The sequence below is a fragment of the Micromesistius poutassou genome (genome assembly GCF_964030765.1).
Source record: "Micromesistius poutassou genome assembly, chromosome: 4".
NCBI classification, from domain to species: domain Eukaryota; kingdom Metazoa; phylum Chordata; class Actinopteri; order Gadiformes; family Gadidae; genus Micromesistius; species Micromesistius poutassou.
In genome coordinates this window covers 22,414,073-22,440,201 of record NC_140274.1, presented here as the reverse complement: position 1 = coordinate 22,440,201, position 26,129 = coordinate 22,414,073, and the positions used below count along the sequence as shown (strand labels likewise).

The 26,129-nt window shown below is 44.4% G+C and overlaps 4 protein-coding genes across 8 annotated transcripts in view; 1 reads left to right on the top strand and 3 right to left on the bottom strand.

The window, feature by feature from the left end:
- The window catches only part of gkup (glucuronokinase with putative uridyl pyrophosphorylase), a 10,517-nt gene extending 10,456 nt beyond the window's left edge, over nucleotides 1-61 (bottom strand). Inside the window, exon 1 of the mRNA XM_084466771.1 lies at nucleotides 1-61. This exon is cut by the window's left edge and continues 74 nt beyond it. The gene's annotated coding sequence lies outside the window, so the exon portion shown is untranslated.
- Nucleotides 62-1,284: 1,223 nt separating this feature from the next.
- Nucleotides 1,285-8,342, bottom strand: usf1 (upstream transcription factor 1). 4 transcript variants are annotated; one of them, XM_084466784.1, is made up of 11 exons: nucleotides 8,326-8,342; nucleotides 7,936-7,992; nucleotides 7,778-7,827; nucleotides 7,242-7,354; nucleotides 4,980-5,093; nucleotides 4,284-4,434; nucleotides 3,238-3,325; nucleotides 3,086-3,144; nucleotides 2,897-2,997; nucleotides 2,618-2,746; nucleotides 1,285-1,955 (listed from the first exon to the last, which is right to left on the bottom strand). In XM_084466784.1, the coding sequence occupies exons 2-11, from the start codon at nucleotides 7,941-7,943 to the stop codon at nucleotides 1,866-1,868; spliced, it is 903 nt and encodes a 300-aa protein (XP_084322910.1). In that variant the 5' UTR covers nucleotides 7,944-7,992; nucleotides 8,326-8,342; the 3' UTR covers nucleotides 1,285-1,865. The 4 variants fall into 4 exon arrangements, with proteins under 4 accessions (XP_084322910.1, XP_084322912.1, XP_084322913.1 ...); XM_084466786.1 differs by having other exon boundaries at nucleotides 2,903-2,997; XM_084466787.1 differs by having other exon boundaries at nucleotides 3,247-3,325.
- A 1,387-nt stretch (nucleotides 8,343-9,729) lies between these two features.
- On the top strand, nucleotides 9,730-12,471 carry mrps23 (mitochondrial ribosomal protein S23). Its single transcript, XM_084466870.1, has 5 exons — nucleotides 9,730-9,882; nucleotides 10,584-10,754; nucleotides 10,868-10,945; nucleotides 11,600-11,723; nucleotides 12,036-12,471. Exons 1-5 carry the CDS (start codon nucleotides 9,839-9,841, stop codon nucleotides 12,126-12,128), a joined length of 510 nt encoding a protein of 169 aa, XP_084322996.1. The 5' UTR covers nucleotides 9,730-9,838; the 3' UTR covers nucleotides 12,129-12,471.
- A 783-nt stretch (nucleotides 12,472-13,254) lies between these two features.
- Nucleotides 13,255-25,404, bottom strand: akap1b (A kinase (PRKA) anchor protein 1b). Of its 2 annotated transcripts, XM_084466290.1 has the most exons (12): nucleotides 24,855-24,915; nucleotides 23,895-23,958; nucleotides 20,961-22,576; nucleotides 19,076-19,200; nucleotides 18,792-18,918; nucleotides 17,729-17,856; nucleotides 17,151-17,328; nucleotides 16,680-16,830; nucleotides 16,116-16,183; nucleotides 15,484-15,557; nucleotides 15,329-15,394; nucleotides 13,255-15,215 (listed from the first exon to the last, which is right to left on the bottom strand). In XM_084466290.1, exons 3-12 carry the CDS (start codon nucleotides 22,549-22,551, stop codon nucleotides 15,153-15,155), a joined length of 2,571 nt encoding a protein of 856 aa, XP_084322416.1. In that variant the 5' UTR covers nucleotides 22,552-22,576; nucleotides 23,895-23,958; nucleotides 24,855-24,915; the 3' UTR covers nucleotides 13,255-15,152. The 2 variants fall into 2 exon arrangements, with proteins under 2 accessions (XP_084322416.1, XP_084322415.1); XM_084466289.1 differs by lacking the exons at nucleotides 23,895-23,958; nucleotides 24,855-24,915 and adding an exon at nucleotides 25,233-25,404.
- Nucleotides 25,405-26,129: the final 725 nt, after the last annotated feature.

Genomic DNA, 26,129 nt, shown 5'->3' with positions numbered 1-26,129 from the left:
TTGTATCAGAACGATCGAAACGCTCAGGCGACAATTCGGATGATACTTCGGATCTTAGAGGGGCGGGACCAGCTGATGTGAAGAATGCTTCAGCTTGTCTTAAAGGGGAAGTACCGGATGTGACGATGGTCCCGCCCTTTCCGCTAAACCCCAGGTTGAAAAATCGTTAATGCAAGTGAATGATGAGAAAATAATTATTTTCTGGTCCCGTTTGAATTGTGCCATGAATGTCAACATATGTTTGTCTGTGATTTTTTTTATATATAATTTTTCATGTGAGAGTCAAGAGTTTGACAGTATATTGTATGATTCTTCGGCTAGCAGTTGTGGAAAAGACATAACGAGAAAGACTACATGTCGCCGTGTTATGGGGTGACGTCACATAGGAGACATGTCGTCTTTCTCGTTATGTCTCTTCCACGGAGCGGACATGCCTCTGGCAATTCTGACAGTCACACGTCGCAACTAAATCAATTTTCAATCGTTGCCAGATTGGGCTGTTTTTTGAGGACGTTCAGCAGTGTTGCCAGATTGAGCTACTTTTTGAGGACGTTCAGCAGTGTTGCCAGATTGGGCTGTTTTTGAGGACGATCAGACAGGGTTGCCAGATTGGGCTGTTTTTCCAGCCCTATTGTGCTACTTTTAATCACGCACAGGCCTCCGCTATTCTCTTAAAGAGAATGCCATTACTACTACTAATACCATTAGTAATACAAATTCAGCTACTATTACTTGAGTTACTACTACTTCAGCTACTACTACTAATACTACTACAACTACTTTCAGATTCTTCAGATCAATTAATTTTGCATTTCTGCATTTTCAGTAGTGGTGGGTCGTTTGCGAACGAATCAGTTCGAATGAACGACTCTTTAACAAGAACGAACCGAGAATGAGAACGAGGGAGGAGCCGAGTCTGACCGACTCAGCTGAGAACCGATTCACCGCTACCGGAAACGCGACTGAACGAACCAACAATTCAAACGATTCTTCTTGGCGAACTGACTGACGCAAACTGATTCAAGCAAACGAATCATGAAATCCATCACTCATTTTCAGCAATGCTTTGCGCTTTTCATTCAGCTGTCAGCATTCACACGCGTTTTCTGCAGGAAATGCATTTTCTAGTTTTTAATGAATTCTGTGGATCCCAATCCCTATGGTACCGTGACGATCGAAACATAGCAGAGGAAAAACTGCTAAACTGACATCCAAGTTCAATATGTGTTAATTTGAAACACTTTCAAATGAGATGTTGTACTATACACAAAACTGTATGTTATTCATTTTTTATTTGTATAAAGACATACATAGGCGTCCTACAATGCAATGCTTACAAACACCATTTCATTCAGTTAGTTACATTGTTGCAATGCAATTCATCTAGTCTCCAGCTGGGCTTGGTGATACAAAAGAAGCCAGGTAACTCTTACTTGGATGACATAATTGATCAGTGTCAAACTGAAAATAATAGAAAAAAAATGGAATGGACCCACAGAGAATTAAACCTTCTGGAGAATTGAAATACGACAAAGACATTTTTTGTACATGAAAATTGTTCATATAAGAGCTTATTAAATTTTGACAAAACCATCGTAGCATATCTGTTGTGGTAGGCATTTAAAAGGCTACAAGATAAACATTTATCCGTTTTAAAGTGTTTATAATGTGTATTTGATCCTTTGTTTCATATTTAATGCATAAAAATGTAATTGGGGGGTGCGTTTCCGTTACAGGTATTTAAAAACGATCCTAGTGTTCGCCCCTCACCATTTCATGCACACTCGGTCTGTCAAGGTAACTGAACGCATTTTGATATCCATTTGGCCCCAGCAGTCCAGTATGCAGCCGCTGGCCCGACCCCCTCACTGGGGGTCGGTGCTGGAGGCTCCCACGATGCCGTGCTGCCTCAGGAGGTTCCTCAGGCTCTGGTTCTTGGACTTCCAGTCTTCCACCTGAGCACAAGCGACAACGCAGAGCGTGACCATCACTACTTCGCCTCTACCTGCTGAGGAAATTAAGGACTTTCAACGTCAGCACACATGTTATAACTCTGGTCTACCAGTCCCTCATTGAATCCCTACTCACCTTCAACATCTCTTCCTGGTACAGCCTCCTCTCATCCAAACACAAGACCAAACTTTCCCGCACAGTTAACCAGGCCAGCAAAATCATTGGAGCACCACAAACCCCCCTCTCAGAACTGTACAGCCGGTCTGTGATCAGGAAGGCCACCCTGATCACAGAAGACTCTTCTCACCCCCTCCACCACTGCTTCCAGCTGCTGCCATCAGGCAAACGCCATAAGGTTCCACTGGCCAGGAAAAACATCTACAAAAAATCCTTCATCCCCTCTGCAATAACCATCCTGAACAATAAGAAATGAGCATTCTGCTTCCTTTAACACCCCCCCCCCCTCCTCTTTTTAGCATGATTGCACAACATTGTTGTTTTTAATGTCTGTTTGTTTCTTAGTGTTTTTTTATACAAGCCTGTCAAAGACGAATTTCTGTCACTCGTGACAGACAATAAAGTTTATCTATCTATCTATCTATCTACTTCACTTCACCACAGGGTTCACCATTCTCTCACGGCGTGACGTAGCCGGCGCGTGTACCTCCTGCCGTAGTAGCTGGTTGTCCAGCTTGAGCCGGTCCAGAGCGCTGATGTCCTCTCCCAGCTTGACGTTGCTCTGTCTCAGCTCCTTGATGTAGTCACAGGCTTTGGACAGTATCCCCCCTTTACTCTGCAACACAGGACAAGATATCACCTTATTTGGGCCACCATAACTTTTCATTTGAAAGGGGGGGAAAAGTGTGAACGTTGGCTGGTCCCCTACCACACCGTATGTGATGTTTAGCCCGACATGCAGAGTGAAGTATTGGTGATAACTTACGCTCACCTGGCCCGTCTTGGTGTAGTCCACGGTGCAGTCTGGGATCGTCTTTGACAGCTGCACGATCCAGTTATTAATTTTGTCTCTTCGCCGGCGCTCAACTGGAAGGAAGACCACAAATAGGGGTTATCACGGCGGCCCCCCGTCGCCCCGGATACGTACCTAGAGGACCGGAGGAGAGAGCCTCACCTTCGTTGTGCTGGGCGCGTCTCTTCTCATCCCGTGACGCCCGGGGAGCCTCCTGTTTTCTGCAGAACAACGACAGACGACAGCGTATTAACGTCTCGGAGGTCCACCCATATATAGTCTCATTTGAATTTTTGTTAAAGGGTAATTTTTACGCAATGTACGGCTGTGTGCGCGGCGCCAGCGTCCTCTGATTGGCTCCGGTCAAAACCTCCTGGGGTGACATCATCACGTACAGCTGACCTGTGAAGAAGAACGATGCACACGAGGACATGTGTTGAAGACACACACCTGAAGAGACACCTGTTCCATATCCACCTGTAGCCTGGAGGTCCAGAGCCACATCCAGAGAGCTGTAGGCTCTGGAAACGAGTATGAGAATGGCCGAACTCGAGGGGCGGCACCAAGCATGCATTTGAAAATATCACTGCACGCAATTGGATAACACTACGACCAATCAGAAGAATACAAGGGGTGGCGTATCCAGACCAGCGGAGCTAACCAATAGATAAGACTCTTGCCGTATCCGATCGGTAAAACAACGCTTTTAGCCCGCCTATATCAGATACACTGATGTGATTGGTTAATGTTCAGATCCAGGGGCATCGGGGAGTGAGTATATCGCTCGCTCCCAGAGTGACTTGCTGAGCAAATTCAAATTGTGCTCTCGCGAGAACTCTGGATCTCCAGGGTAATCTACCCATGCTTTAGGCTGGCTTTACACGACAACGCTCCCGGGTGAAACCGACAAAATATTTTATCAGATGTGCCTTTTTTTTTAGACGGCGACAGCGTTTTCGAGGCTTAAAAACGCCAAAATATTAACCCACCCTCCAGAGTAGAAATCTTAAAAACGCTCCACCGTTGCGTTTCCGTCTAAAGGGTTAACAACGCAAAAGTGTGCTCTGAGCTGCTCACGCTGGCTCTCGCCCCGTACGCGTTTACGTCACGTCCACGTGCAGCACAGGCAAACCACAACAAACATGTCGGATTTCACACACTTTTGCGTCACCGTGTGCACGCAGATTCACACCCAAAGACGCTCGTCTAAACGCGGAATGAAAAGTGGGAACGCAACGCCACTTTTGCGGTTTGTGTTCAGATCGTTGTCGTGTAAAGCCAGCCTTAGATGACAAGCGGCCCAGTTGAACCAGGCTCTCCAGCTGCTGCTGCTGCTGCTGACGACCGGCCCTTAAATCACCTGCCGGCGTGGTCTGACCGAGCAGCGTGTCCGAGGCCTGGACAGTGGTGACCATGGTGCCCGTTGTGGCATCAGCAATGGTGGCCGGATAGTAAGTGTACTGTGTCTCTGTGCCGTCTCCCTCCACCCCCTCAGACTGAGAGAACACGGCCTGAAACACAAGAGACGTCGTCATTAAACCATACAGACAACCATACAGACACACAGGCGTTGATTTTCTCTCCGTCCTCGTGCTTAGCCAAAGTTTTTCACGTTTTTTTTTTCACCACTAGCTACGGCCCAATAAAGCTAGCTTACCATGCTATGTTGTATGCAACCATTGAGATCCATCAATCTTTATTATCAATCCCACTAGACTATTGCAATTGCCTTTCCATCTGGACGTGTTTTGTAAGTCAGTGACTTACAAACACACAAACTTACAAACTTATGTCTTGGAATTTAAAGGGGACATATTATACCACCAGGTGTGAGTGTGATTGGCCGTTACAGGCCGTACATCTAGGTGGACGCGCCCATCTGGGATGTCAGAAGCGGCACATTTTCAAAACGGCGTGTAACGGCCGATCACACACAAACCACACTCACACCCGGTGGTATAACATGTCCCCTTTAAGAGAAAACACAGAGGCTGTCCGATGAAGCGTCAGCTCGCTGTATAAACGACGGTCGACCCCTGGGTCTCCTCGCTCCTACCTGTGTGACGGACGGCGTTGCCGCGGGAAAGCCGGTGACCAGATTGACAGCAGCGCCCCCGTCCGCCTGAGCCTCCAGCTGTCCGTCGGACACTTGGATCACGCGGTAGGTCACCTAGGAAGCCACGACCCACAACAGCAGTCAGTCCGCTGGTGTCCCTCAGAGGGGCCGTCCTAGTGACGCACCGGAGGCTTGCCGGCTGTTCTAACAGTGGAGGCCTGTTATCCTACAGACCAGATCAAACGGTGTGTTGGCCCAGCGCGTCGCCGTGACAACGCACTGGTCTTCGTACGTGGCGGTGTGCCCAAGGCGCTACGTCAGAAAAGTCCAACACCCCCGCCGCCGCACTGATACCCCACTGGCAGCAATCGGTCAAGAATATCATTTAAACTATCCCATCAGTTTCTGGAATCTGTAAATCTTTGGTTTTGGTAAAAGGTGGGAGTTTGTGGGAGTTGTCCACCAGAAGGACAGCATAGACCAGGGGTGTCAAACCTACGGCCCGCGGGCCTAATCCGGCCCGCAGTGTCATTTAATCCGGCCCGCCAGATAATATCTAACGTCTATCAGAACTGGCCCGCCGGCATATCGCATTCCAGCGTTGACGCGTGTCTTGACGCGCGTCTCGGCGCGGTAACCCTGCCGCGTCAACTCCGGCAGCCCGTAATCCCGTACCACCCCACCCCCCGCCCCCCCCCCCGTCAACAATTCCGCCCGCGGACCCTGTTACAATGTAATGTCCCCAATTAATGCAATGCAATTGGCCCGCGACTTTGTCCAAGACTTCAATTTTGGCCCGCTGTATATTTGAGTTTGACACCCCTGGCATAGACCCTGGCATGGCCGACCCCAGCGCTGCCGATGGAACGGATAGACGGGAAGAGGTTCACAAATGCAAGAACACTTGATGCCAATTTCAGACATGGAAGGAAGTCCTCTGTGGAACGGTGTAAAGAAGGAGAGAAAGCGTAATAATGTGTTTTGATAATGTGCGCTTGGAACCTCATGTAAAAAGTTTGATGCCTTCCGATTCTAATTATAGCGCGTGGTGTCAAATAGTGGCGGCTGCTGGTCTTTCAAAGAGGGGAAGCTCATTTCCGGCCTACATCAGATAAATTGTCAATTTATGTATATGTCAATTATCCTCTCTGTTCCTTTTCAAGGAAATGCTCTGTCATACCAACTAGCTGTCTTTACCAGTGACTTGAGCAGTGTCCTCTCAATGGCCAGCAGAGCTAGGCTGCTTCAACGGCCTTGGCCCATTGTGTTACGGGTGTAGGACTTGAGCCGCTTTAAACAGGAGAAGCTCCTTTCTACACCTGCAGATGTAGCTCCAATTGTTGCCACTAATGAGAACAGTTTGTAAAGCTGAGGCATTGCACTGTCCAACTCCATGTCTCTAAGGAACACCAAGAAATCACACAGCTTTCCCCTGTCACCCTGCAAGTCCTGATCTGAATACAGGACTTGAAGTTCAGACCTCAGGCTCCCTGAATCAAAGTGATGGCCAACTAACAAAACGATATTCAATTCAATATTCAAACTGAAGCAAGGAATTGTGTGTATAAGTGTATGAAATGTACGATGAAAATTGTCTAGCAATTTCGGCAAGCAAATATCAAGAAATAGGTTGCAGTTTGTCTTTCAACTCGCTTGCAAAATCCACGACGGGACGGAGGACTGAAGACAGCTCCGGCGATGTTTTATAGTTCAAAATCGCTGTCAATCAAACAGCAACTCAGTCTTTCGCAGACCCTCCAATCATCACACAGAAGCCCAGCATCCAGGCCAGCCCACTCCTCCATTCACCCCCAGAGACGCTGAGCGTCCGTGGGAGGGACATAATCACAGCATTATCCAATGACCGTCGACTTTCGACGCACTAAAAAAAGCTGTTCTATGCAGCCCCATTGAAGTGGACGGACGCTGAGCTTCAACAGGCACATGCACTGTGACGCTACAGGAATGTATGAGGAGGAAATTGAGTCAGTCGACCTGCGATAAGCAGCTGATTCTGAACAAACTCGTCTTCGAGATGGATGTGTTCTAACGCATTTTTAGTCAATGAAATGTTAACACAACAGTATATATTTGACCATTTTATTTTTTTAATTTTAGGGGAAGCTGAGCTTCCCTTGCAGTCTTAGAGAAATCGCCACTGGTATCAAAGTATTTTATTGTATTTAATCTGCTCCAAATCATTTAATGTAAAATGCTAAACTATTTTCCTTCTTTTACATACAGGAGAACCATTATAATTACCTGTCCTCCTGCCCCCTCCGTCTTGAATAGATACTTGATTGGCTGATCGGAGAAAGTGGTCGCAGATTGAATAGTGGCGATGGCCGTGTGGTCCTCAGCGGTGGCAGCTGACCCTGAGTGGAGCATCAATCATCCAATCAGCATCACGCAGTCTCATCAGCATCACGCAGTCTCATCAGCATCACACTCTCATCATCACACAGTCTCATCAGCATCACACAGTCTCAGCATCACAGTCTCATCAGCAACACACAGTCTCATCAGCATCACACAGTCTCATCATCACAGTCTCATCAGCATCACACAGTCTCATCACACAGTCTCATCATCACAGTCTCATCAGCATCACACAGTCTCATCACAGTCTCATCATCACACAGTCTCATCACAGTCTCATCATCACAGTCTCATCAGCATCACACAGTCTCATCATCACAGTCTCATTAGCATCACACACAGTCTCATCAGCATCACAGTCCATCATCACACGCGTCCCATCAGCAGGGGAGGTAACGTGTTGTGTACGCTGGTTTTACCCTCTTCGTTGACGGAAACGCTGCCGTCTGGGTCGGGGCTTTTCTGTTGACTGCAGGCAGACAAATTACCACAATTGTGCCTACAACTCTACAGTCCAACGAGTGATTAACTGTGAATGATGTCGGGTTATGATCAATGGTCAACATGTCCTACGTACCTTTTCATGTCTGCAGTCTTAACGGAGGAGACCACCTTTACTCACTCGAGCGACGGACTGAAAGAAGTTCATTAAGTTGGAAAAAGAAAAAGGGTGAGGCTTTGAATGAACTTGTAGCTGGCAAGGCGGAGGTGAACGAGTAGCGACGGTCCTCCGGTGCATTCAGCAGCATGTCGGTGAAAGGCTACCGCTACAGGATCCGATGCTACTCGGCCCAGCGGTTCCTGCAGATGTTCAACAAAGCTATTTTCTTTAGGACTAGCTTTACGACGGGTCGGGTTCGGGGTCCGGTCAAAAGACGTCCCTTAAAATATGAACCCGTTTACAGAATGTGCTCAAAATAAGGAAATGATTGTGAAAAGAGAGTAGTGTGAACAAAGATGTACTCACGGCGCACTGGTCCCTCCCCCGGTATTTGTCAACAGACCAAAGAACCACGCATGCGCGGTTGATGTAACGCGGAAGAGCTGAGGTCCTCAGATCCTGGGTCAGTCTTTATGGACCGTGACGTCCACCAGAGCTCCGGCGGGGTCCTGGGTCAGTCTTTATGGACCGTGACGTCCACCAGAGCTCCGGCGGGGTCCTGGGTCGGTCTTTATGGACCGTGACGTCCACCAGAGCTCCGGCGGGGTCCTGGGTCGGTCTTTATGGACCGTGACGTCCACCAGAGCTCCGGCGGGGTCCTGGGTCGGTCTTTATGGACCGTGACGTCCACCAGAGCTCCGGCGGGGTCCTGGGTCGGTCTTTATGGACCGTGACGTCCACCAGAGCTCCGGCGGGGTCCTGGGTCGGTCTTTATGGACCGTGACGTCCACCAGAGCTCCGGCGGGGTCCTGGGTCGGTCTTTATGGACCATGACGTCCACCAGAGCTCCGGGGATCTCAACCCGCAGCTCCATGATCGTTTACAGTCGAACTGTTTCTTTTGAACATAAGACCATCAGCCTTTTTTAAGGAAGATAACGTTAACGTTATAACTAACTATGCCCACTGCAGCACACACACACACACAAATAAATAAGTAAAATGAATGAAAATAAAATGGTTACTGTTTTTTTTAATTACAAATAAAACAGTTGACATTGCAAACTTGTCAGTTATGCAAAGTGTGCTGGTTCAGGAACATTTGCAGAGGTATTAACATGGTCCTATTATGCACCTATGTCTAGACTCTATGGCTTTTGATCTTTGGGGTCCGCAAGGGGCCCTTGGTTTTTGTTGTGAGTTTGAGGAGACCAAAGTGTTCAGGGCAACGCAGTCAGTGCCAATGCATTGCTCAACTATTTTACCTCTCGAAATTAAATCTGCCAAGTTGGAGCCTTGATAGACCCCAGCAATTTTATGTTTTTAACAAGAGGCCCCTAGCTACAGTCTGTCTTTAACCGGAGGGGCCCCTAGCTACAGTCTGTCTTTACCAGGAGGGGCCCCTAGCTACAGTCTGTCTTTAACAGGAGGGGCCCCTAGCTACAGTCTGTCTTTAACCGGAGGGGCCCCTAGCTACAGTCTGTCTTTAACCAGAGGGGCCCCTAGCTACAGTCTGTCCTCAGTGGGGGTCAGTGTATTATCCTGTAATATTCCTTCAACAGTTACAAGTGTCAATCAAACCATTCACATTCGTGCAAGAAACAATGGAAGAAAAACTCAATTGAACGTAAACACTCTTTATTATTAGTTGTTTTCAGATCCACCCGGATGTGCTCCACACACACACCGACCCCGACGTGTGTGTCTGTTATGCGGTAAGGGGTGCCGTAAAGTGATAGCCATGGCACATGCGCAGTACGGATCTGGTAGTGACCTTCTTATGATGGTTGACGCTGGAGCCCACCTAGTGACAGCCGGGAGCGCGTTTCGTATATCGGCGATTTAATTAAGACGTCTTTCGGGCGAAGGTTATAACTATAATGGCTGGCAGTAGGCTCGAGAAGTTTGGAACAGTGTTCACACGGTAGGCCTTATATTAAGATAGGTTTGGTTGAAACATGATTTGTCGCAACGACATGTGTGTCTGGTGGTCTGGTCGGGTGCTGAATAAGTTGAATACTCCGATCGTAAAACGTGTTAACATAATTATGTCTTAAGATGAAAGGATATATGTCTTGAGATGAAAGGCTCTGTACTCGTCTTATGAAACTAAGGACGCGCCGTGTCCGACACTGTCCCGCTACATTCACGTGGTGAAACAGTATAATGTCAGCTCTGCGATGGATAATATTACGATTTAGATTGATTATGTGGTTATAGTTCTAACTTTTTTTTTATTGTATAATAGTCTTTATATTCGTAGCTTAAATTAAATTGAATGTATTCATTACCGCTAATTTATGGCTGCAACAAGGGCGCCGCCATGTTTGTTGTTTTCTGTCTTTCCACTTCCGTTGTGACACCGGTGGTCACTTTTTGGAGTATTATATCATTATATATATATTATATCAATATTTCTTTACTTTTCTCACTTTTCTTACTTTTCTCAAGTTGAACAGTTTGAATTTAAAACAGATCACATCAACAACAAAAAAAAATCTCAAAACGAATATATTTTAATGGCTGGTTTGTAAATGTCGATTTTTCATTATTGTTGCTACTCTTCATTCTTTATCATTTTGACTCTCTTTATCCTGTATTGCTTTCGATAACATGTGTTTTTAGAGTTCGAGATCTGATGCGCTCTGGGGTCATCCAGGACACGCCCTGCTGGTACGAGGTGTTCAAGGCCTTCCCACCCAAGAAAGACCCCGTCTACGTGAAGCCGCAGTACGGCTTTTACAAGAAACAGGAATCAGTGCCCGATATATTTTACGAGGAGGACAAAATAAGAGCGTGCGTAGATTTGTATTTTTTGCATAGAAATTACATGACTTTTGTCTTTTTTTTTTTGTTTACTTCCGGTGTGAAACCATAATTGTGTTTTAATTGTGAATTATCATTTAAAGGAAATTCTACGAGGTGTATGGGACGGGACCCAGACTTCTTGACCTCTCCAAATCAAATTATACGTCAGCATGTCAAAGGTGTGTAAGAATTTGTAATTATCTTATTAATTCAAAAGCCTAACCCTTCCTTATATCTTTTAACACGTATAGGTAACAAGGCATGGCAAATGTTGATTACCCCTCAAACATTGGAAGCAGCAAAAGTAGAAGAAAATGTAGGCCTTTTGCCAAAAATGTAGACCATTTCCGGCACCAAATCAGTTTGATAGTTTTGGCGTTATGGTCATTGCATTATATCCAAATGGTCTGACCATATGTTGCTATTTGATTGTTTTTCACTATGACGAATGGTGCATGATGTGTACCAAGTTCTATGCATATTGCACTTTACTAGAGGTGATGGCAGCCTGTTGATATGTTGAATTTCCAGGTCTTATTACAGCGCCACCTATGAGTTATTCTGGACTCATTTTACTATAAGCCTGCCAATTGTTTACAACTTTTGAAGGTTCCTACGTTTTTCGTAGGACCCCTAATAATTAGTTTTGGGGGGCATAGACTCATTATTAACTACCAATTAAAATTGTGTCTACTAAGTTAGTGGCAAAAGTAGGCAATGACATAGATGTTCTTACCGTATACCTTTCCATAGGTTAATATAGGTTTTTCTTGCAGCTTCACACTCAAAAAGTATTACTGTTGTTAATCGGTACTATGTTTTTCGATCCAAAGGTTTTTGGAAACGTATTCAAGGCTTGAAAGTCGCGGAGAGCTTGACCAGGCGGCTCTGTTCGAAGAGACGGGCAAATTACTGCTGGCCGAGGGCCTAGTGCTGCGGAGGAAAGGGGCGCCTGTGGTGAGACTTTGAATTGATAATGTCTGCACCTCACAGCGTTGGTTACCATTCCCTTGTATTTTTACTTTGGATGATAATAACGGTGCCTCATGTTCCCTGTGGCAAGCCATCATACGTACGAGGCAAGAAGTAGCAGCATTAGCATATGCTTTGAGGTTTATCATGACTACATATTGCCCCAAAAACACATTTGGAGCTATATTTGGTCATCAGTCTTTGGCATAAATATAATTAAGCCATTACAGTTCCAACTGAGATGAACTCTCCGTCTCACGTCCCTCGTCGTCTCTTGTTAACGTTCCTCCCCTGCAGGTGACCCCTGAGTACAGAGACCCCCTGCTGGAGCTCAAGTTGACAGACATGCTGGCAGAGCAGCAGTCCGGCAGTGAGGCTGAGAAACCGTAACAGAACCTAGACAACGTGCACGGACGTCTCCCTTCATTGTTGTTCTTTTTTTATTATTAATATTATTAATAATAATTGTGGTCCAAGTATCATGATGGATGCCAGATGGAGATGGGCAATCGATGTCTTCAGCTAACCATTCGTGGGACTCTCTGTAATGTTTCACACGCTGCAGATATCGAGCACTTAGTCAGGCCGTTTAAACTAATTTGTGGTTTTCAATGTGCAGAATTTCATCAATAAAATGTGAGGACCAAATGGCCAGGCAAGACATTATCTCAGTATCATTATCTGACCATGTCTGTTTTAAGGACATGTATGCAAATAAAGCATTTTTTATGGAGATTATTGCAGTTGACTAAGCATTTCCATGGACAGCAACACACATCAAAGTCCTTATTCATGTTTTAAAGTGATTCTATGCCTTCTCCAAAACCAATATGTTGAATTGATTGTATCAATACATTCTAGGTTCATGATTGGTTCTACTTGAATATTTAAAATGTTGAATATCTATGATCTGAACAAAACAGCCAGCCATACGTTGCTCGAACTAGCCTGAGAAAAAATGGAAAGATGCTTTCAGGTTCCTTTTCATTCAGCTTTAACAGTTGCAAAGAAGAGCATAAATGAGTAGTTAGCAAGGCCATCCAAAACCCCAGCGAGGTGTGTTGGCAACAAAGACCCAAATGACTGCATAGCCTTATTGCTATAATACATTACTCTTAATGTGAAGACCAACCTTTTCCACATTATTTTTTAAATGTATTTTAAACGTCTTACCTCAGCAGCATACTGCACTTTCACCATGCTGTAACCCTAAGCCAAATATTAATAAAGAAGCCTACAGCATGGTTAGTTAAGGGGCAAAAACACAGTGGCAGCAATCACACTCGATACGGCCACCATACCCCTTCAATCCTGCACGAATATCTGAGCGAATTAAGGCCTGGCTGTTGGAACCAGAACTGTCTTAGAAAACAAAACAAATCTTCAAACTGACAAACATTTGCTTAATTTGTGACTTTTCATGTTTGGATTTAAGTGTCAAGGGCCTGATGGAGGCAAAGAGGTCCAATGATTATGAAGGGCTGAAAAAAAAAAGTTATTTTCAAGAATAACACCATTATCTTGATACTTTTTATTTTTAAATTCATCTGTACAACCAGGAATCAAATGAGCCTAGCAGAAATGACCTGTACATGTATGATAAATGCTTCTTGTCAACATAGCTGGAAACACTTAAAAATAATCAAATGATTACTTTGTCTAACCAAGTACACACTTAAAACCAGTGCTGCCAATGAAAAACATGTAGCTTCAAGGCAGGGGCAAAACAGAAAAATATGTTCCCTTTAGAATACAGCTTTTATACAAAAGTATAGTTAAAGTTCATATTTACACCAAAACTAACAATGTCAACAGTTCTAGGTTGATTTAGCATGAACAAAAATTCAGTGGTTAGAACTGCATTGGCAGTAGGCTTTGGGTAGTAGCACATCAGAGTGTGTGTCAGGGGGAAAGCAACAAAGGTCTAGACAGTTCTTGAATAAATTAAGAGCCCCATATCACTGGAATTAAAAAAACATCTTCCCAATTGATTAACCCATTTACATCAAATCTGCCAAGCATTGGCATATTGGGGCAGTTATACGAATGACCAGTTTCCCTAGTTAAAGATCGATGTTTGAGATTAATTTTATGTTGTTGGAAAAAAAAACTTTGCCTTTCATTTCAGAAAATAACTAGCATTCCCATTGAGCTCATCTACCATAAACTGCACTTAACAGTGCATCTTAAACTACCTAGACTAATTTGTGAGACTGAGCTTACAACATAAAATAAAATTAATTGCTGCTGGCACACTAATGGATAATAAGTTATCAAGCTGGGGGGATTGTTGCACAGATCCAAAGTGAGATCCAGTGCTGTACTGTGGATCATGGCATCGTAGTGTCGTGGACAAAGCCATAGTCTCCCGTCCGCTTGAACAAGCGTGGGTTGACTTTGACGTGGTGTAAAGTGTTAGGCCGCAAACTCGCAACATGAGTGTCGTTACCCTTAACGAGCCGTCCCTTTCTAGTTCTTTGAATGTACACACAACTTGAAAAATTAGACATGTCAGAATGCCAGCTGCTCTCGACTTCACATGCAAACTGAAGATATGGCGTGGACTTGTGTAAATGTATTAGGCAACAGTAAGCTAGGCAAATTTAGATAAGTTGGAATATAAAGGCTCTGGAAAGCCTGGTATCTTTATAGGAGATTGAGCTAACCAGACGAGGCTCATTCTTCCTCTGTCCACAAATCTCTATATAGTACGGCTCCTGCAGTGGATGAAATAACACATTTGATCTGACATCTGTGATGTCACAATCTGTGCCACTCCTGGATCACAATCATTAGAAAGAAAAGGAAGACAATTCAATGGAAAAACTCAACAAGTTGAACAAACAAGTCAAGTGTAACGTTAATAAACGCCTGACAAAGTGTGCGGTTAACACTCCGACAGACCGGGCCGCCCCACCTCAAGCTTTTTTTTGACGAGTTGAGTTGTATGAAAATGTCGTTAACCTGCAAAAGCAAGATACAGTGAGGAAAAAAAGGCATGTTTGCTATAAACCATATAGATCGTTATCATTTGATACTCCTTCATAGGGAACATTGTGCATCCCTTCACACTGAATATCCTCAGGATGAGGAATCCAGTTGGTGTCACTGAGGCCTTGGGGGAGACTTAAAATAGGACGGAAAGAAAGCAGTCACATTACCTTTTATTTTGTTACAATACCGATTTTTTTTTTTTTTGATTTTACAAGCACCATTTTCTTCTTGAAGTTTAAAGTTGTGAAGGATGAGTGGGTGAAAAAAAAAAAAAAGTGTTTAACTCGGAATCAGTGCTTTGTTCTGGTAGCATATACATCACTCCCAATAAAATAAAAATAAACACAAAACAGTATCTTGCATGTCCAGAAGTCTTCTGGATTCTCCATGTGGTGCCTTGGTGTGAAGCTGTAGCCCGGATCAAAAGCTGTCAACCCAAGTGCTGAATCCTCTCTCTGCCAGCGTGCGGTTAATCGAAACGAGCTGGATGGGGGGGGGGGGGGGGGGGGAGGGATAGAGGTTATTTTGTTATTTCTCAGCATCAATACCGTTTCAGGTAGATGGAGCTAGAGCAGCCGTTTCATCGGGCGACATACCTCGTCTCCAACCATGTTCCACAGCTGGATCAGTGGCAGGCCTGTGTTGGTGTCATAGTTTGAAACCTTTGACAAAGCAGAAATACGGTCAGTATGTTTTCGGTACGTATCGGCGTAGGAATGCAGAGACCTTTAGCTGAAGCGTCAATGTTCACCTGTGCAAGCAGGGCCACTCCTCTAGTCAGCTCCTCAAGGGTAGAGTTGGCCTCCGTGGAAAATCTATCCTCTCCTGTTAAAGAGCAATGAGTACAGTAGGAATCACAAAGTCAGAGTTGAAAAAGTTATAACCAGCTTCTAATAGGATGCAATACACGTTTCGAAGTCTACACTAGTAGTAGCACTAGTTTTATTCTTTTTTTTCCTCTTCTTCTTTATTATTCTCTACAATTTTTGGAACCTATCCCCTTCCAAAATTGTTCACCTCGAGACTCAATCCTTTTAAAATATTTTTACTTTAATATATTTTTACTTTAAGATATTTTTTGCAATGGAAGTCGATGGGAGGACGGCCCGTTGTCCGCCCGTTCTCTGACCCTTCAACTACTTCAGACTTCGCAGCTTGGTCAATTTGTAACCGTTAATCTTTGTTCAAACATTTACCAAATCAACACACTTGTATCTTCAAGTATTTCTAAACAGAACTTCCATATCACAGTGAGGATGTGGCCGATCCACAGGGCGTGTCCGAGTTCCAACCCTCGTCAGAAAAAGTTCTGGCCGCGTCAGAAAAATGCTACAACCCCATCCTGGTGGTTTTGCAGATGAGATCACCCTGAAGTGGACCTACCTGGCTGAGGAGCAATGTTGTCCAGCAATACTTCAGCACCCTGGAACGGTAATGTTACAAAATCTGACCTGAAAAAAAAAAAAAATGCAGTGTTTTTTTAAATATACAAAACGTTAATAATTTTACATTAGATAAACATTTTTTGGCAACTTCAGTTTGGATTTAAAACCAATGCTGCATTTGCAGTTCCACATCGCGACTCGGACATTGAAGGGAAATTCCAGAAGCTCTGTAAAGATCAACGTCACATCATCTCGTATGCATACGCGTTGACGCTGGAATGCGATATGCCGGTGGGCCAGTTCTGATAGACGTTAGATATTATCTGGCGGGCCGGATTAAATTCCACTGCGGGCCGGATTAGGCCCGCGGGCCGTACGTTTGACACCCCCGAGATACACCGTGTACTTTCGAGTTCGGAAACGCCACAAAGGACGAGCAAACCGGAAATGAGTCAACCTGCTGCCGGCCTTTTCATGGGAGGAGCAAATGTGTGCCCTCCTTTAAATGGACGGTGGCTTACTTTTCAACCAATCTTTGAGCATTGCTCCTGCATGAACGTACCTTATTTGTCGGAGTGTGTCAATCTTGACTCGGTCATAGCCACCATAGTCCACGTATCTGATCTCCACTTCACTGGTCTCTTTGTAGAAGGTGATGACCTGAGCCCTCCACCACGCACCCTCTACCGACGGCGCTGCACAGATCACACCGACTGAAACAGGACAACAACACGTCAGCATATTCGGCCTTTCAATTCAGCATTCGTCATGTGTCTCAATTCTGATTCTCCTCCTTTTCAATAGAGGACCGTAAAGTTGTGTTGGCTCACGCAACCACACACACACACACACACATTTCTTCAGAAACTGCACACGCAACATGTCTCGTTGTATTTGAGGCCTCCTCAATCCACTCTTGGCTGGTTGGGATTTTGCTCAGGAGGACGGTGAAATCCTTACAGTGGCCACCAAAGAAAATGTTCTCAACCCTGACAAGACGACAACTTATGAAAGAAATACTTTGTGTTCGTACTCTCGGCTGGAGAAGGCAGCGTGGGTGTGCCTGGTTGAGAGTAGCACAAGAACATCTGCTGGTCCAGGCTGCGCAGAGCGTGATAGGTGGGGTGGGTGTGTTGCTGGACAAAGACATGTCCTGCCGATACAATATTCACAACAATCACTTCCACAGTCACCCCGCTTGGCAGCAGAAGCTATTAAGAAAAACACAAAAAAAAAGCAGACAAAAAGTTACATCAACTGTAGGTTCATCTCGAATTCACCAATTGTTTTACACAATAACAAAGTGAGCCCGTTGCAGCCAATGCCTTTAAAATGTGCCCTTATTGTAGGGCAGGATTGGTCCACGTATCCTTAAATAAGATATATAATTAAGAGTCTGTAGGTCTCAATTATTTAACAGTAATGATAAAATGGCAGGTTATAGAGATAACATTTTTGGATTTGCAGGATTCGACGGCCCACCTAGTGAATGGTAAATGGACTGCATTTCTACATAAATGGTGTACACCAAGTGCTAGATTATCCCTTAAAGTCGATTATTATTAAACAAACACTGGACATATTAAGAGATGTAGCAGCGCCCGGTCTTACCCAGGAGGTCATTGGAAGTGAAGGAAGACCGAGTGGTGACGGTGGAGGTGCATACAGGTTAGCCAAGTCCAAGTCTTTAAACTTCTTCCCAATTAAAGACAGGGCTTTATCCACCTGTTGCTGTGTTCCTGGAAGCAAAGCCAAACCAACAGTGAATGTGTATGTATTGAAAACACCTTCAACCTGAGTGAGTACCACTGAGTGAAATGTTCTTATGTCAAACGTGAAACCTGGCCAAGCAATCCACATGAGAATTTGACCAAAAACACGACAATAAAAGTGGATCAAACCATCGACCATGTTCCTAGTATGCATAACATTGACTGTTTTAGTTTTGTTGACCTGGTTCATTCATTAATTTTACACTTGGATTGATCTCAACCAGGCAGAGTGCAATTACTTTACATTTACATTACTTACAATTACTTACTTAACATAAACAAACCAAAGAGCTCAACTGCTGTTTTGATGTTCAAACCTGAACATTAGTTCTACCTGACAAATGTTGGATGGTCAAACGCTTGGACCAATAAAGTCTATATTTGCCATCTCTACTGGCGGCCATCACTTTGGCACATGGCTAAATGTTTTACAACGCAGCCAATAGAAAGAGCCTCGGTGTCTTTCAGTGACAATAGTTCTGCTGTCCATTTTTTTATACAAAGTATTCACTCACTGCACGGTATTGATACCCCTCAGAAAGACAGCATAGAAAGCGAGGATCTCTCATTGCATTATATCACACAAACATCCCATTGCTATTATTAAGAGATTAACGGCAACCGAGTAGCACTAAGGGATGGGGTTTGAAATTGGTTAGGGCAAAGAATAACAGAAATGCATGTTTAATATTTTCTTGTTAAAAAAAAAAAAAAAAGGTAGAGTGTAGAATTTAGCACCATCTAGTGAAACAGACTTTGCAGAAATGGAATACAACTTGTTTGAATTAGTGTGCAAGAAGGCTGGTGTTCTCATTGTCCTCATTTGATCCCTTGATATCTACATAGGGGGAGGGTTGATTCAAAGGGAATAATAAATAAAAGCATGCTCCCTGCTTACTAACCTTCTATGTGACAGATCTGGAACTCTTGTGTATATGGCAAGGTTGAAATATAGATCTTTGCAGCAGAGTTCTGCTTTAAGAAGCTCACGTATCTCCCCTGCTTCCCTATTAATCTTCCCACCAGGTGCTGTTTGAGGAAAAAGAGAGTTAGAAGAGTTAGTTAGAGAAGTTAAAATGTCCCAAGACATTTTAACTATCCTCTGGAGGATAGCATTAATGAAGATTTAATTGTACACAATCCTAACCGTCAAAGAAGTCCGTCACTGAGAAGTGTCCACACTCACCTTGGGTACCTCGATTTCCCAAACGATGTGCTCAGAGCTGGAGGCCGTAGCGTTGTTGCTTTGGCTGTCCATGACCCCCATGGTGCAGCCACTATCCACCGAGTCCATACTGTTAACATCTGAACCTGGAAATGTACACAATCATCAGTGACTTACATGTCATTTGACGCATTTGACCTGTAGTGTCACACTGACACTCGCTAGAGCATATCTCCTCATACATCGATGGCATTTCCTTGCAACAAAATGGATAGAAATGATACAGAGCTATATAAATAGTGCTCGATAATATTGAACATATCATTCATTATTGATAATTATGATACATCTTTATATAAAGCTTTGGCTATATTGCCATTAGTGATTTTCACAAAATTCACGATTCGGTTAATATCACAGTTTTTGGGTTGCGGTTTTAGATGAGGTACATTTTTGGTAAAGCAGGGGATGGTGAAAGAGACTATAACAAAAATAAATAAAAGTTATACAATTGATTATAGGGTTCCCCCCAAACAATTTAACAGTGGCGCTGTGCCACCATGCAACATATCTTGTGAAAAAGCATAAGTGCAAAGTGCAAAGTGCCATGTGGAGGAAGTCTGTGGCTGTCAGATCCCCTCTTGGTCAGAGTCTGAAATGTTTACAGCAGAGCTTTAGTGTAAAGCGCCACCTAGACCCGTCTGGCAGCATCGACTTTATGTCTTGTTCGGCGTTTAATTGAACGAGTGGTCACGGTGCTGCGATGCACGCCAAGGTTTTGAGCAGTGCTGGAAGTTACAGCGTGGCTGTGTGGTTACGGCGCGGTGCGAGGGCTCTCATTGGAAACACCGCCCAGGTTAAGTTTCCGGTAAGACACTGCTTTGAATGTATATACTTCAAATGATCATCAAACTTAAAAATGTGGTTTGAACATTGTGCAAAGTTCCAATAAAAAACACACGGCCCCCCTGAGTGATATTGATGAAGTTAAATGTGGTTCCAAGTAGGATTGGCACAATACTTGGTTCTCGATCCTGTAATCTTAAGTATCTGCCGATACTGATTTGATGAAGCTGTTTTTTTAGAGGGATAATAATTGATACATACAGGACATGGATCTTATGCCTTAAAACAGTCGTTTATAAAGCTCTTCAAAATGTACATTCTGTGACAGATAATACATACAATTTCCATCACTAAAATTGGCCCAAAACATGCACATTATACAAAATATACCCTTATATAACGCACTAACACTAATTTATGCAGTGGCCAAGACGTGTCGAAGAAACTGATACTTGGACACTTAGCACATTGGAAACATAAGGTGGACACGCCCATCTGTGATGTCATAAGGGGCAGATTTCCAATACGGCTTGTAACGGCTAATCACACCACACCTGGTGGCATGTCATGGGACCTTTGAAGAAATGGCCCACTGTGCAGCCTAATTTCTTATAATCTGGTTAAAAACCGTGATGTATTTTTAAGTTTGGTGTGATTGCTTCTGTGTGACTGGTTCAAAAAACATCGTGAGGCGCCTCGTCGTTCATCAGCCGTGATGATATTCAGTTCAACAGCACTGTAGATCCCGTTTTTTTTTTTCCAGATTCAACTTGTGAACAGAAAACGTGAACTCCGCTTCAAATGGAAATCAAACGAAGATTAAAAAAAAAAAAAAATCCCCAGAAAAAGTGGCAGGGAGAGGATTCTAGTAGAAACTCTTTACAAGAGAGCGGTGCGTACATAACCCCGCCCCACAACAAGATTTGTCAAAAGTTTGTATGATTTGAGACGAAAAATAGATACTAGCAGTAGTGAAAATATTAGTATATTAATAACACAAGTTTGACTCAAGCAGCAGTTAAAAACAGTCTTCCAAATTTAGATTCAGTATCACACTCACCTCCAGATTGATCGGCCTCCGTTTCTCCGGGTCTGTTAGTTCCATTCCTTAAACCGATTCCATTGAGATTTTTTATCTCACACAATTCTTCTAGAGTAGCCCCTTCTGTGAAGTCAAGCACGTCTGCTTCTTGGGATTTTTCAGCCGATTGGTTGGGTAGCGTGATCTGTAGTCTTGACGTGTCAATATCACTGAACAGATCCACTTTGTTGCAAGGCAGGCTGGTGCAGAGGTTGTCCCTGCTGGCGCTATCCTCTGCCAGGCATGTGCTGCCAGCAGGTCCCTCAGCCACCCCAACACCGTCAACTGCATCCTTTGAGACAGGATTTGGTAGCGGGATAAAAAGTGCCGTCATTGGCCTGAGGCCACTCCACGCATTCTCTACATCCGTTTCGCTAAGCGTAGAAGGCTCCAACACCACGGTGGCGGTGAATCCATTAATAATCCCGCTTTTGTCCTCCTCCTTGAATGCTGCATCCCGAAACTCACATTCAATTGGGCTGGGGCCGTTTACAAGTATGGGCTCTTTGGTGAAGGGCCCAACGTCAGCCGACAGCATGCTACTGGACTCAGGTTGGCCGTTCTCTGAAACTTGAAAACTGTGAACACCGAAGACCTCCTGGGTGGCTGCAGAGATCACGTCGTCAATGAGGCCGGCCGCCAGCAGCTCCAACTCCTCTTTGTTGGCAGTGCTGCAAAGCTGCTGCCCTGGGAGTTCAATCACCTCCTCTGAGTGGCAGGGAGCAGGAGACTCCTCAATGTGTGCGTACATTGGAGGAGCTGAATAAACCGGTGCGCTAGTTAAGTGTTGATGAGCGTGCCGTGGTGTGCTCATCTTTTTGGAATCTAGATCCAATGTAGTAACATTCTGGAGGACTTCTGGAACCATCTCCGTTCCATTGCCAATTTGGCAGTCCTTTAAGGGCTGTGCCGCACAGGGCACGGACACTTGCACCTCCGACGCAACCTCGCCCTCGGGCTCAGGCCTCTTGGCGTTAACGAGTGGTACAGGTGCGGCGTAGGCTACCTCGACGCGCTCCAATGGCACGGACTGGAAGGGTGAGACGGACGCTTCCAACGCTTCCATTACATCTGGGACTGGCTTAATAACCTCCCGTGGTTCCAGTTTCAAGACCGACAGTGGACATCTCTCTGGGTCCTCGCAGCCATTCTCTGACTCACGGGAGTCATAGCTTTCATTGTTACTAGAATGGAGCAGTGGTTCTACTTCAACGCCACCAGGGTACAGCGCTGGCTGTACAGCGTTCTGTTCCTGTGCAGCGTTGTCGTCCGGCATGAAGCTCTGTGCATTTCCTTCTTGTGATTTCTGAACGCCAAGAGGTCCATCTCTGCTGGCGTGCTGGTAGCCGAGAGGTGCGTCGATCGTTGGGGACACCACACCTTCTTCAACGAAACCATTTCTGCCGTCTGCTGCTGGAGGACTCAAGGAGTCCACGGAAACGGGGATGTTTTCAAGGCTTTCGTGGCTGGTGATTCGCTCTTTCTTTCTTGAGATGTACCACCAGCTGCCTATCAACACCAGCACTCCAGGCAGCGTGTAGGGAACGACCGAGCGGAACCTCAGAGGCATCTCCTTGGAACTCTAACAGCTACACCTGAAAGAGGAGCAATGTGACAATTAGCATCAAGTATCAAAGTAGCTCAAAAACAAGTCACACAAACCGCACTTAGCACATAGACCTCCAACCTTTAATGACATTGTCCAGTGGATAGGTCATATAACCACACAGCTAGTGGAGGTGGGTCGCAGCGCCCTCCATTTAATCTCCTTTATAATGGCCACTATCAAATGTAGAGGTTAATGACTAAGCGATAAATTAATTGTTATCGGGCTGCAACCTATAGGAGGACACAAAAAGTGGAATTTGCCCTTTTTAAAATGCATTGTCCCCATCAATTTTCTCTGCATTAACAATACCCCCCCCCCCTTATCTGTGTGAACAATAACGTCAACATATCGACCGTCATTACATGGAGACACACTAGCTTAGCATGTCATAGCCTATTCATTACTGCCACCTATTGGACGATATAGGCTACTTACTTTACATAATAAATAGAAACGCAAATACAGAACATGCATTTGAATCTTATTGAATTTAATTAGTATTTAACACACATTTGCACACATTTGAATGTCCCCGTTTGTCCCTTGATGTGGCCTGGCCCAGATCCATCACCCTGTATCCATGCTTCAGTCATGAACCAGCCACACCATACCAAAGAAGGTGAGCAGCCTTCTGCAGAATTCAACGTGTTTTTTTTAATTATGTAAAATTAGAATTTATTAGTTTACTATACTGTATTAATCCTTGTTTATTTCCCCCCTTGTCAGAATAACATTTGAAGACTTGACTGTGCAACTTAAGAGATAATGTTTGAAATCAAAGTTGAGAAAATGGCATTGACTATAGCATGTATTAAAGATACTATTGTATTAAATCATCAAAATATTGGATAGTAAAAACTGTACTACAAGAAAGTTAATTTAAACCCTGAATTAATCCATTTGTTTCTAGCGGGGTTTGGTTACAGAAAATGAGCTGTGTTGAGGTAGTGGTACCCAATTATTTATAGATATATACACCTTTTATTTATTCCTCTGGTGGCTGCCCTGATCACCATTGTAACTTTTTCCTATAATGTCCAATGGTAAAAAGTATGGATTCAGAGTTGTAACAATGGTGAATTGAATGCATGCAAACGCCATAAGGAGTATTCTATTGTAATGTTAATGAATGCTTGAACATAAAGGGCGTATTTTCAGCACAACTACCACCAACTTTTGAAGTAGCTCATTCGTTGTAATGGAATACAGTCCCACGTTAGTGTCCCATTTCAAACGCAACACAAATATCTTTCTCTCAACGTTACAGCCTTTGGACAAGTTTGGCAAGGTTAAAAAGCCACCACCTCTGTGCCAGCGTGCGCGTCTCGCCTTTTGGGTCAAGAAAGTGTGGCTGTTCCTGTCCGCGACCTTGGAGACGGATTGATAACAAGGGCGTAACATTAACTTCACGGGTCACAAACCACTCAGTCGCGATTCAAGCACTTTAAACACATTCTCGTTGTATCGTCCGAACCCCACTGAGAGTCCACAACATTAGCAAGGTCTAAGTGCCACCATGCCATGCTGCAACGTGAGCCACTCACTCTGCCGGCGCGTTACAATAAATGAAGGACATCGACTTTGTCCTATTCGGTAGCCTCCAGTAAGCAACAGCTTAGATACTTTGGTCACATTGCCACGGACAGCACATACAACGCGACGTACAGTGGCACTAGTAGTCCGTGCACTTGGTTTTAACCAGAGGCTACATGACAGCTTTACGAAACACTGACTTTGACCTACACTGCACGCTAGGCCGCAGCGCACACTTTAGTCTGCACAGTCGGGCAGCCGCACGGGAGACGAGCCTGGACGCAAATACATGCACCGCGGACCACGTCTACATTTAAAGACGGCGTGTAAAACACCGAAGTGGCTGAGAGTCGTTTGATCACGACCGTAACCGACAAATGGCTGCGTCTTGTGTGCAAAATAGCATGGCCTCAGGCAGCCTAAATCACTTAAGACTCCTGTGTGCAGTATGGCGAACTGGCTTCACGTTTCATTTCACGCCGATCCCCATTTCAGGAGGAGACATACATTAAAAAAAAATAACTTTAGGTTTAACAGAATCGGATATGGTCTCACACACGCACACACACAAACAAAAAGAACACAATTTAAAGTGTGCACTGTGCAGAGGGCCCTGAGAGCCACGCTAGGCTAGGTGTTTAGCTCCGCTACAGGGGGGTGGAGTGCCGCTCTCTACGGGGCTCCGCTGCGGTACAGGTCAGCACACGGACGGACGGATTACTGCCACATACCCGCACTGAGAAGGAGATCACCGTTTCATTTGCTTTGCACTCCCTAAAAACAACGAGATTGAGCAGCTTGAAGAAAGGCGAGCAGCAGCAGCAGCGCTGGGCTGTAACTGAGATACGAGCCTGCTCGGCACGGAGGTTACACACTTAAGACACACACACACACACACACACACACACACACACACACACATACACAACCGCACACTACGTGCAGCCGGTCCAGTGAAACCAGTCGTTAACCACATTGCCTCTTAACATTGTACAAGAAAAAAAACGACTGAACGACAATGACATCACTTGGTTCTTGGGAGTCGTGTGTGTTTCGCAGTACGCTCCTCGTCAAAGCCACCGCTGGTCCGTTATAAGCCCGCTACTTACAGAATATGAGCGTCTCCAACGCCGCCACGGTGGTGTGAAACTGTGTCAAAAGTGTGTTTTGTTTTTTTATTCCGGATTCAATGTATCTCCGCCAGGTCTCCTTTCCGAAACCTTCCCCACGTGTTGTCGGTACATGCAGCGGACTCTAAAAACAGACTCAACAGCTGATAAAAACATCGCGATAACCAAATCCGTCATGGCTCCCGTTCTGTCCTTTACAGAAACACACACACACACACACACACACGCACAGACGGAATCTCGCGAGACATTATTTCAAGACCCCAAAGTATAGATTTACACGTGGTGAGCTATTTCAAAAATACTTACGGTATTTCAAATTCGACATATACAGATTGGTTATGATACAGCTATGATCAAAGTTTATTCTTTACTTTACTTTTTTTTCCTTGACTATGGGTCATTCGCCTTATGTCAATCATTTCCCATGAATGTGTGCGTGTTTTTCAGCCTATTGCAATATATCTGTTAAAAGGTTGCTGCAAATGTATCAAAGCTTTTGTGACAAAAGGCTATATACACAAAATATTTTTTTAATTCACATTTTGATATATAGGCCTATGCCTATACAATAATAATTCGATCAACGATTTAAATTAACCACATGGTGTAACCATTAACTACAACTAACTAGTGAGGGATTCATATCAAGGGAAGAATGGTACGGGAAATGGAATGATGAAATTGTTCCCTTGCTTTACCATTCCTTATTCTTATTATTTTGGTATTTTGAGCAAGTTTCCCTCAAATATTTGAATAATCAAACACGGCAAGCTTCAGGATTACCATAGGTAATCACAGGTTCACTAGTCGCTGGTGTGTATAGTATATAGTTTGACTACATGTTCAATACAAATCTCCAATATTCCCAAATCC

Bases quoted from the DNA above. Each gene is read 5' to 3' on its own strand.
- usf1 (XM_084466784.1), bottom strand. The intron at 3,326-4,283 runs GTGATTTAAGGG...TCTTCTTCACAG, and splicing joins CGGTCAGACCACGCCGGCAG to GTCAGCTGTACGTGATGATG. The intron at 1,956-2,617 runs GTACACGCGCCG...GCTTGTGCTCAG, and splicing joins ACCAGCTACTACGGCAGGAG to GTGGAAGACTGGAAGTCCAA.
- mrps23 (XM_084466870.1), top strand. From the start codon at position 9,839: ATGGCTGGCAGTAGGCTCGAGAAGTTTGGAACAGTGTTCACACG. The intron at 10,755-10,867 runs GTGCGTAGATTT...TATCATTTAAAG, and splicing joins GAGGAGGACAAAATAAGAGC to GAAATTCTACGAGGTGTATG. The intron at 11,724-12,035 runs GTGAGACTTTGA...CCTCCCCTGCAG, and splicing joins GGAGGAAAGGGGCGCCTGTG to GTGACCCCTGAGTACAGAGA.
- akap1b (XM_084466289.1), bottom strand. From the start codon at position 22,551: ATGCCTCTGAGGTTCCGCTCGGTCGTTCCCTACACGCTGCCTGGAGTG. The intron at 19,201-20,960 runs GTGAGTGTGATA...GTACATTTCCAG, and splicing joins GGAGGCCGATCAATCTGGAG to GTTCAGATGTTAACAGTATG. The intron at 18,919-19,075 runs GTGAGTGTGGAC...TTCCTCAAACAG, and splicing joins GGGAAATCGAGGTACCCAAG to CACCTGGTGGGAAGATTAAT.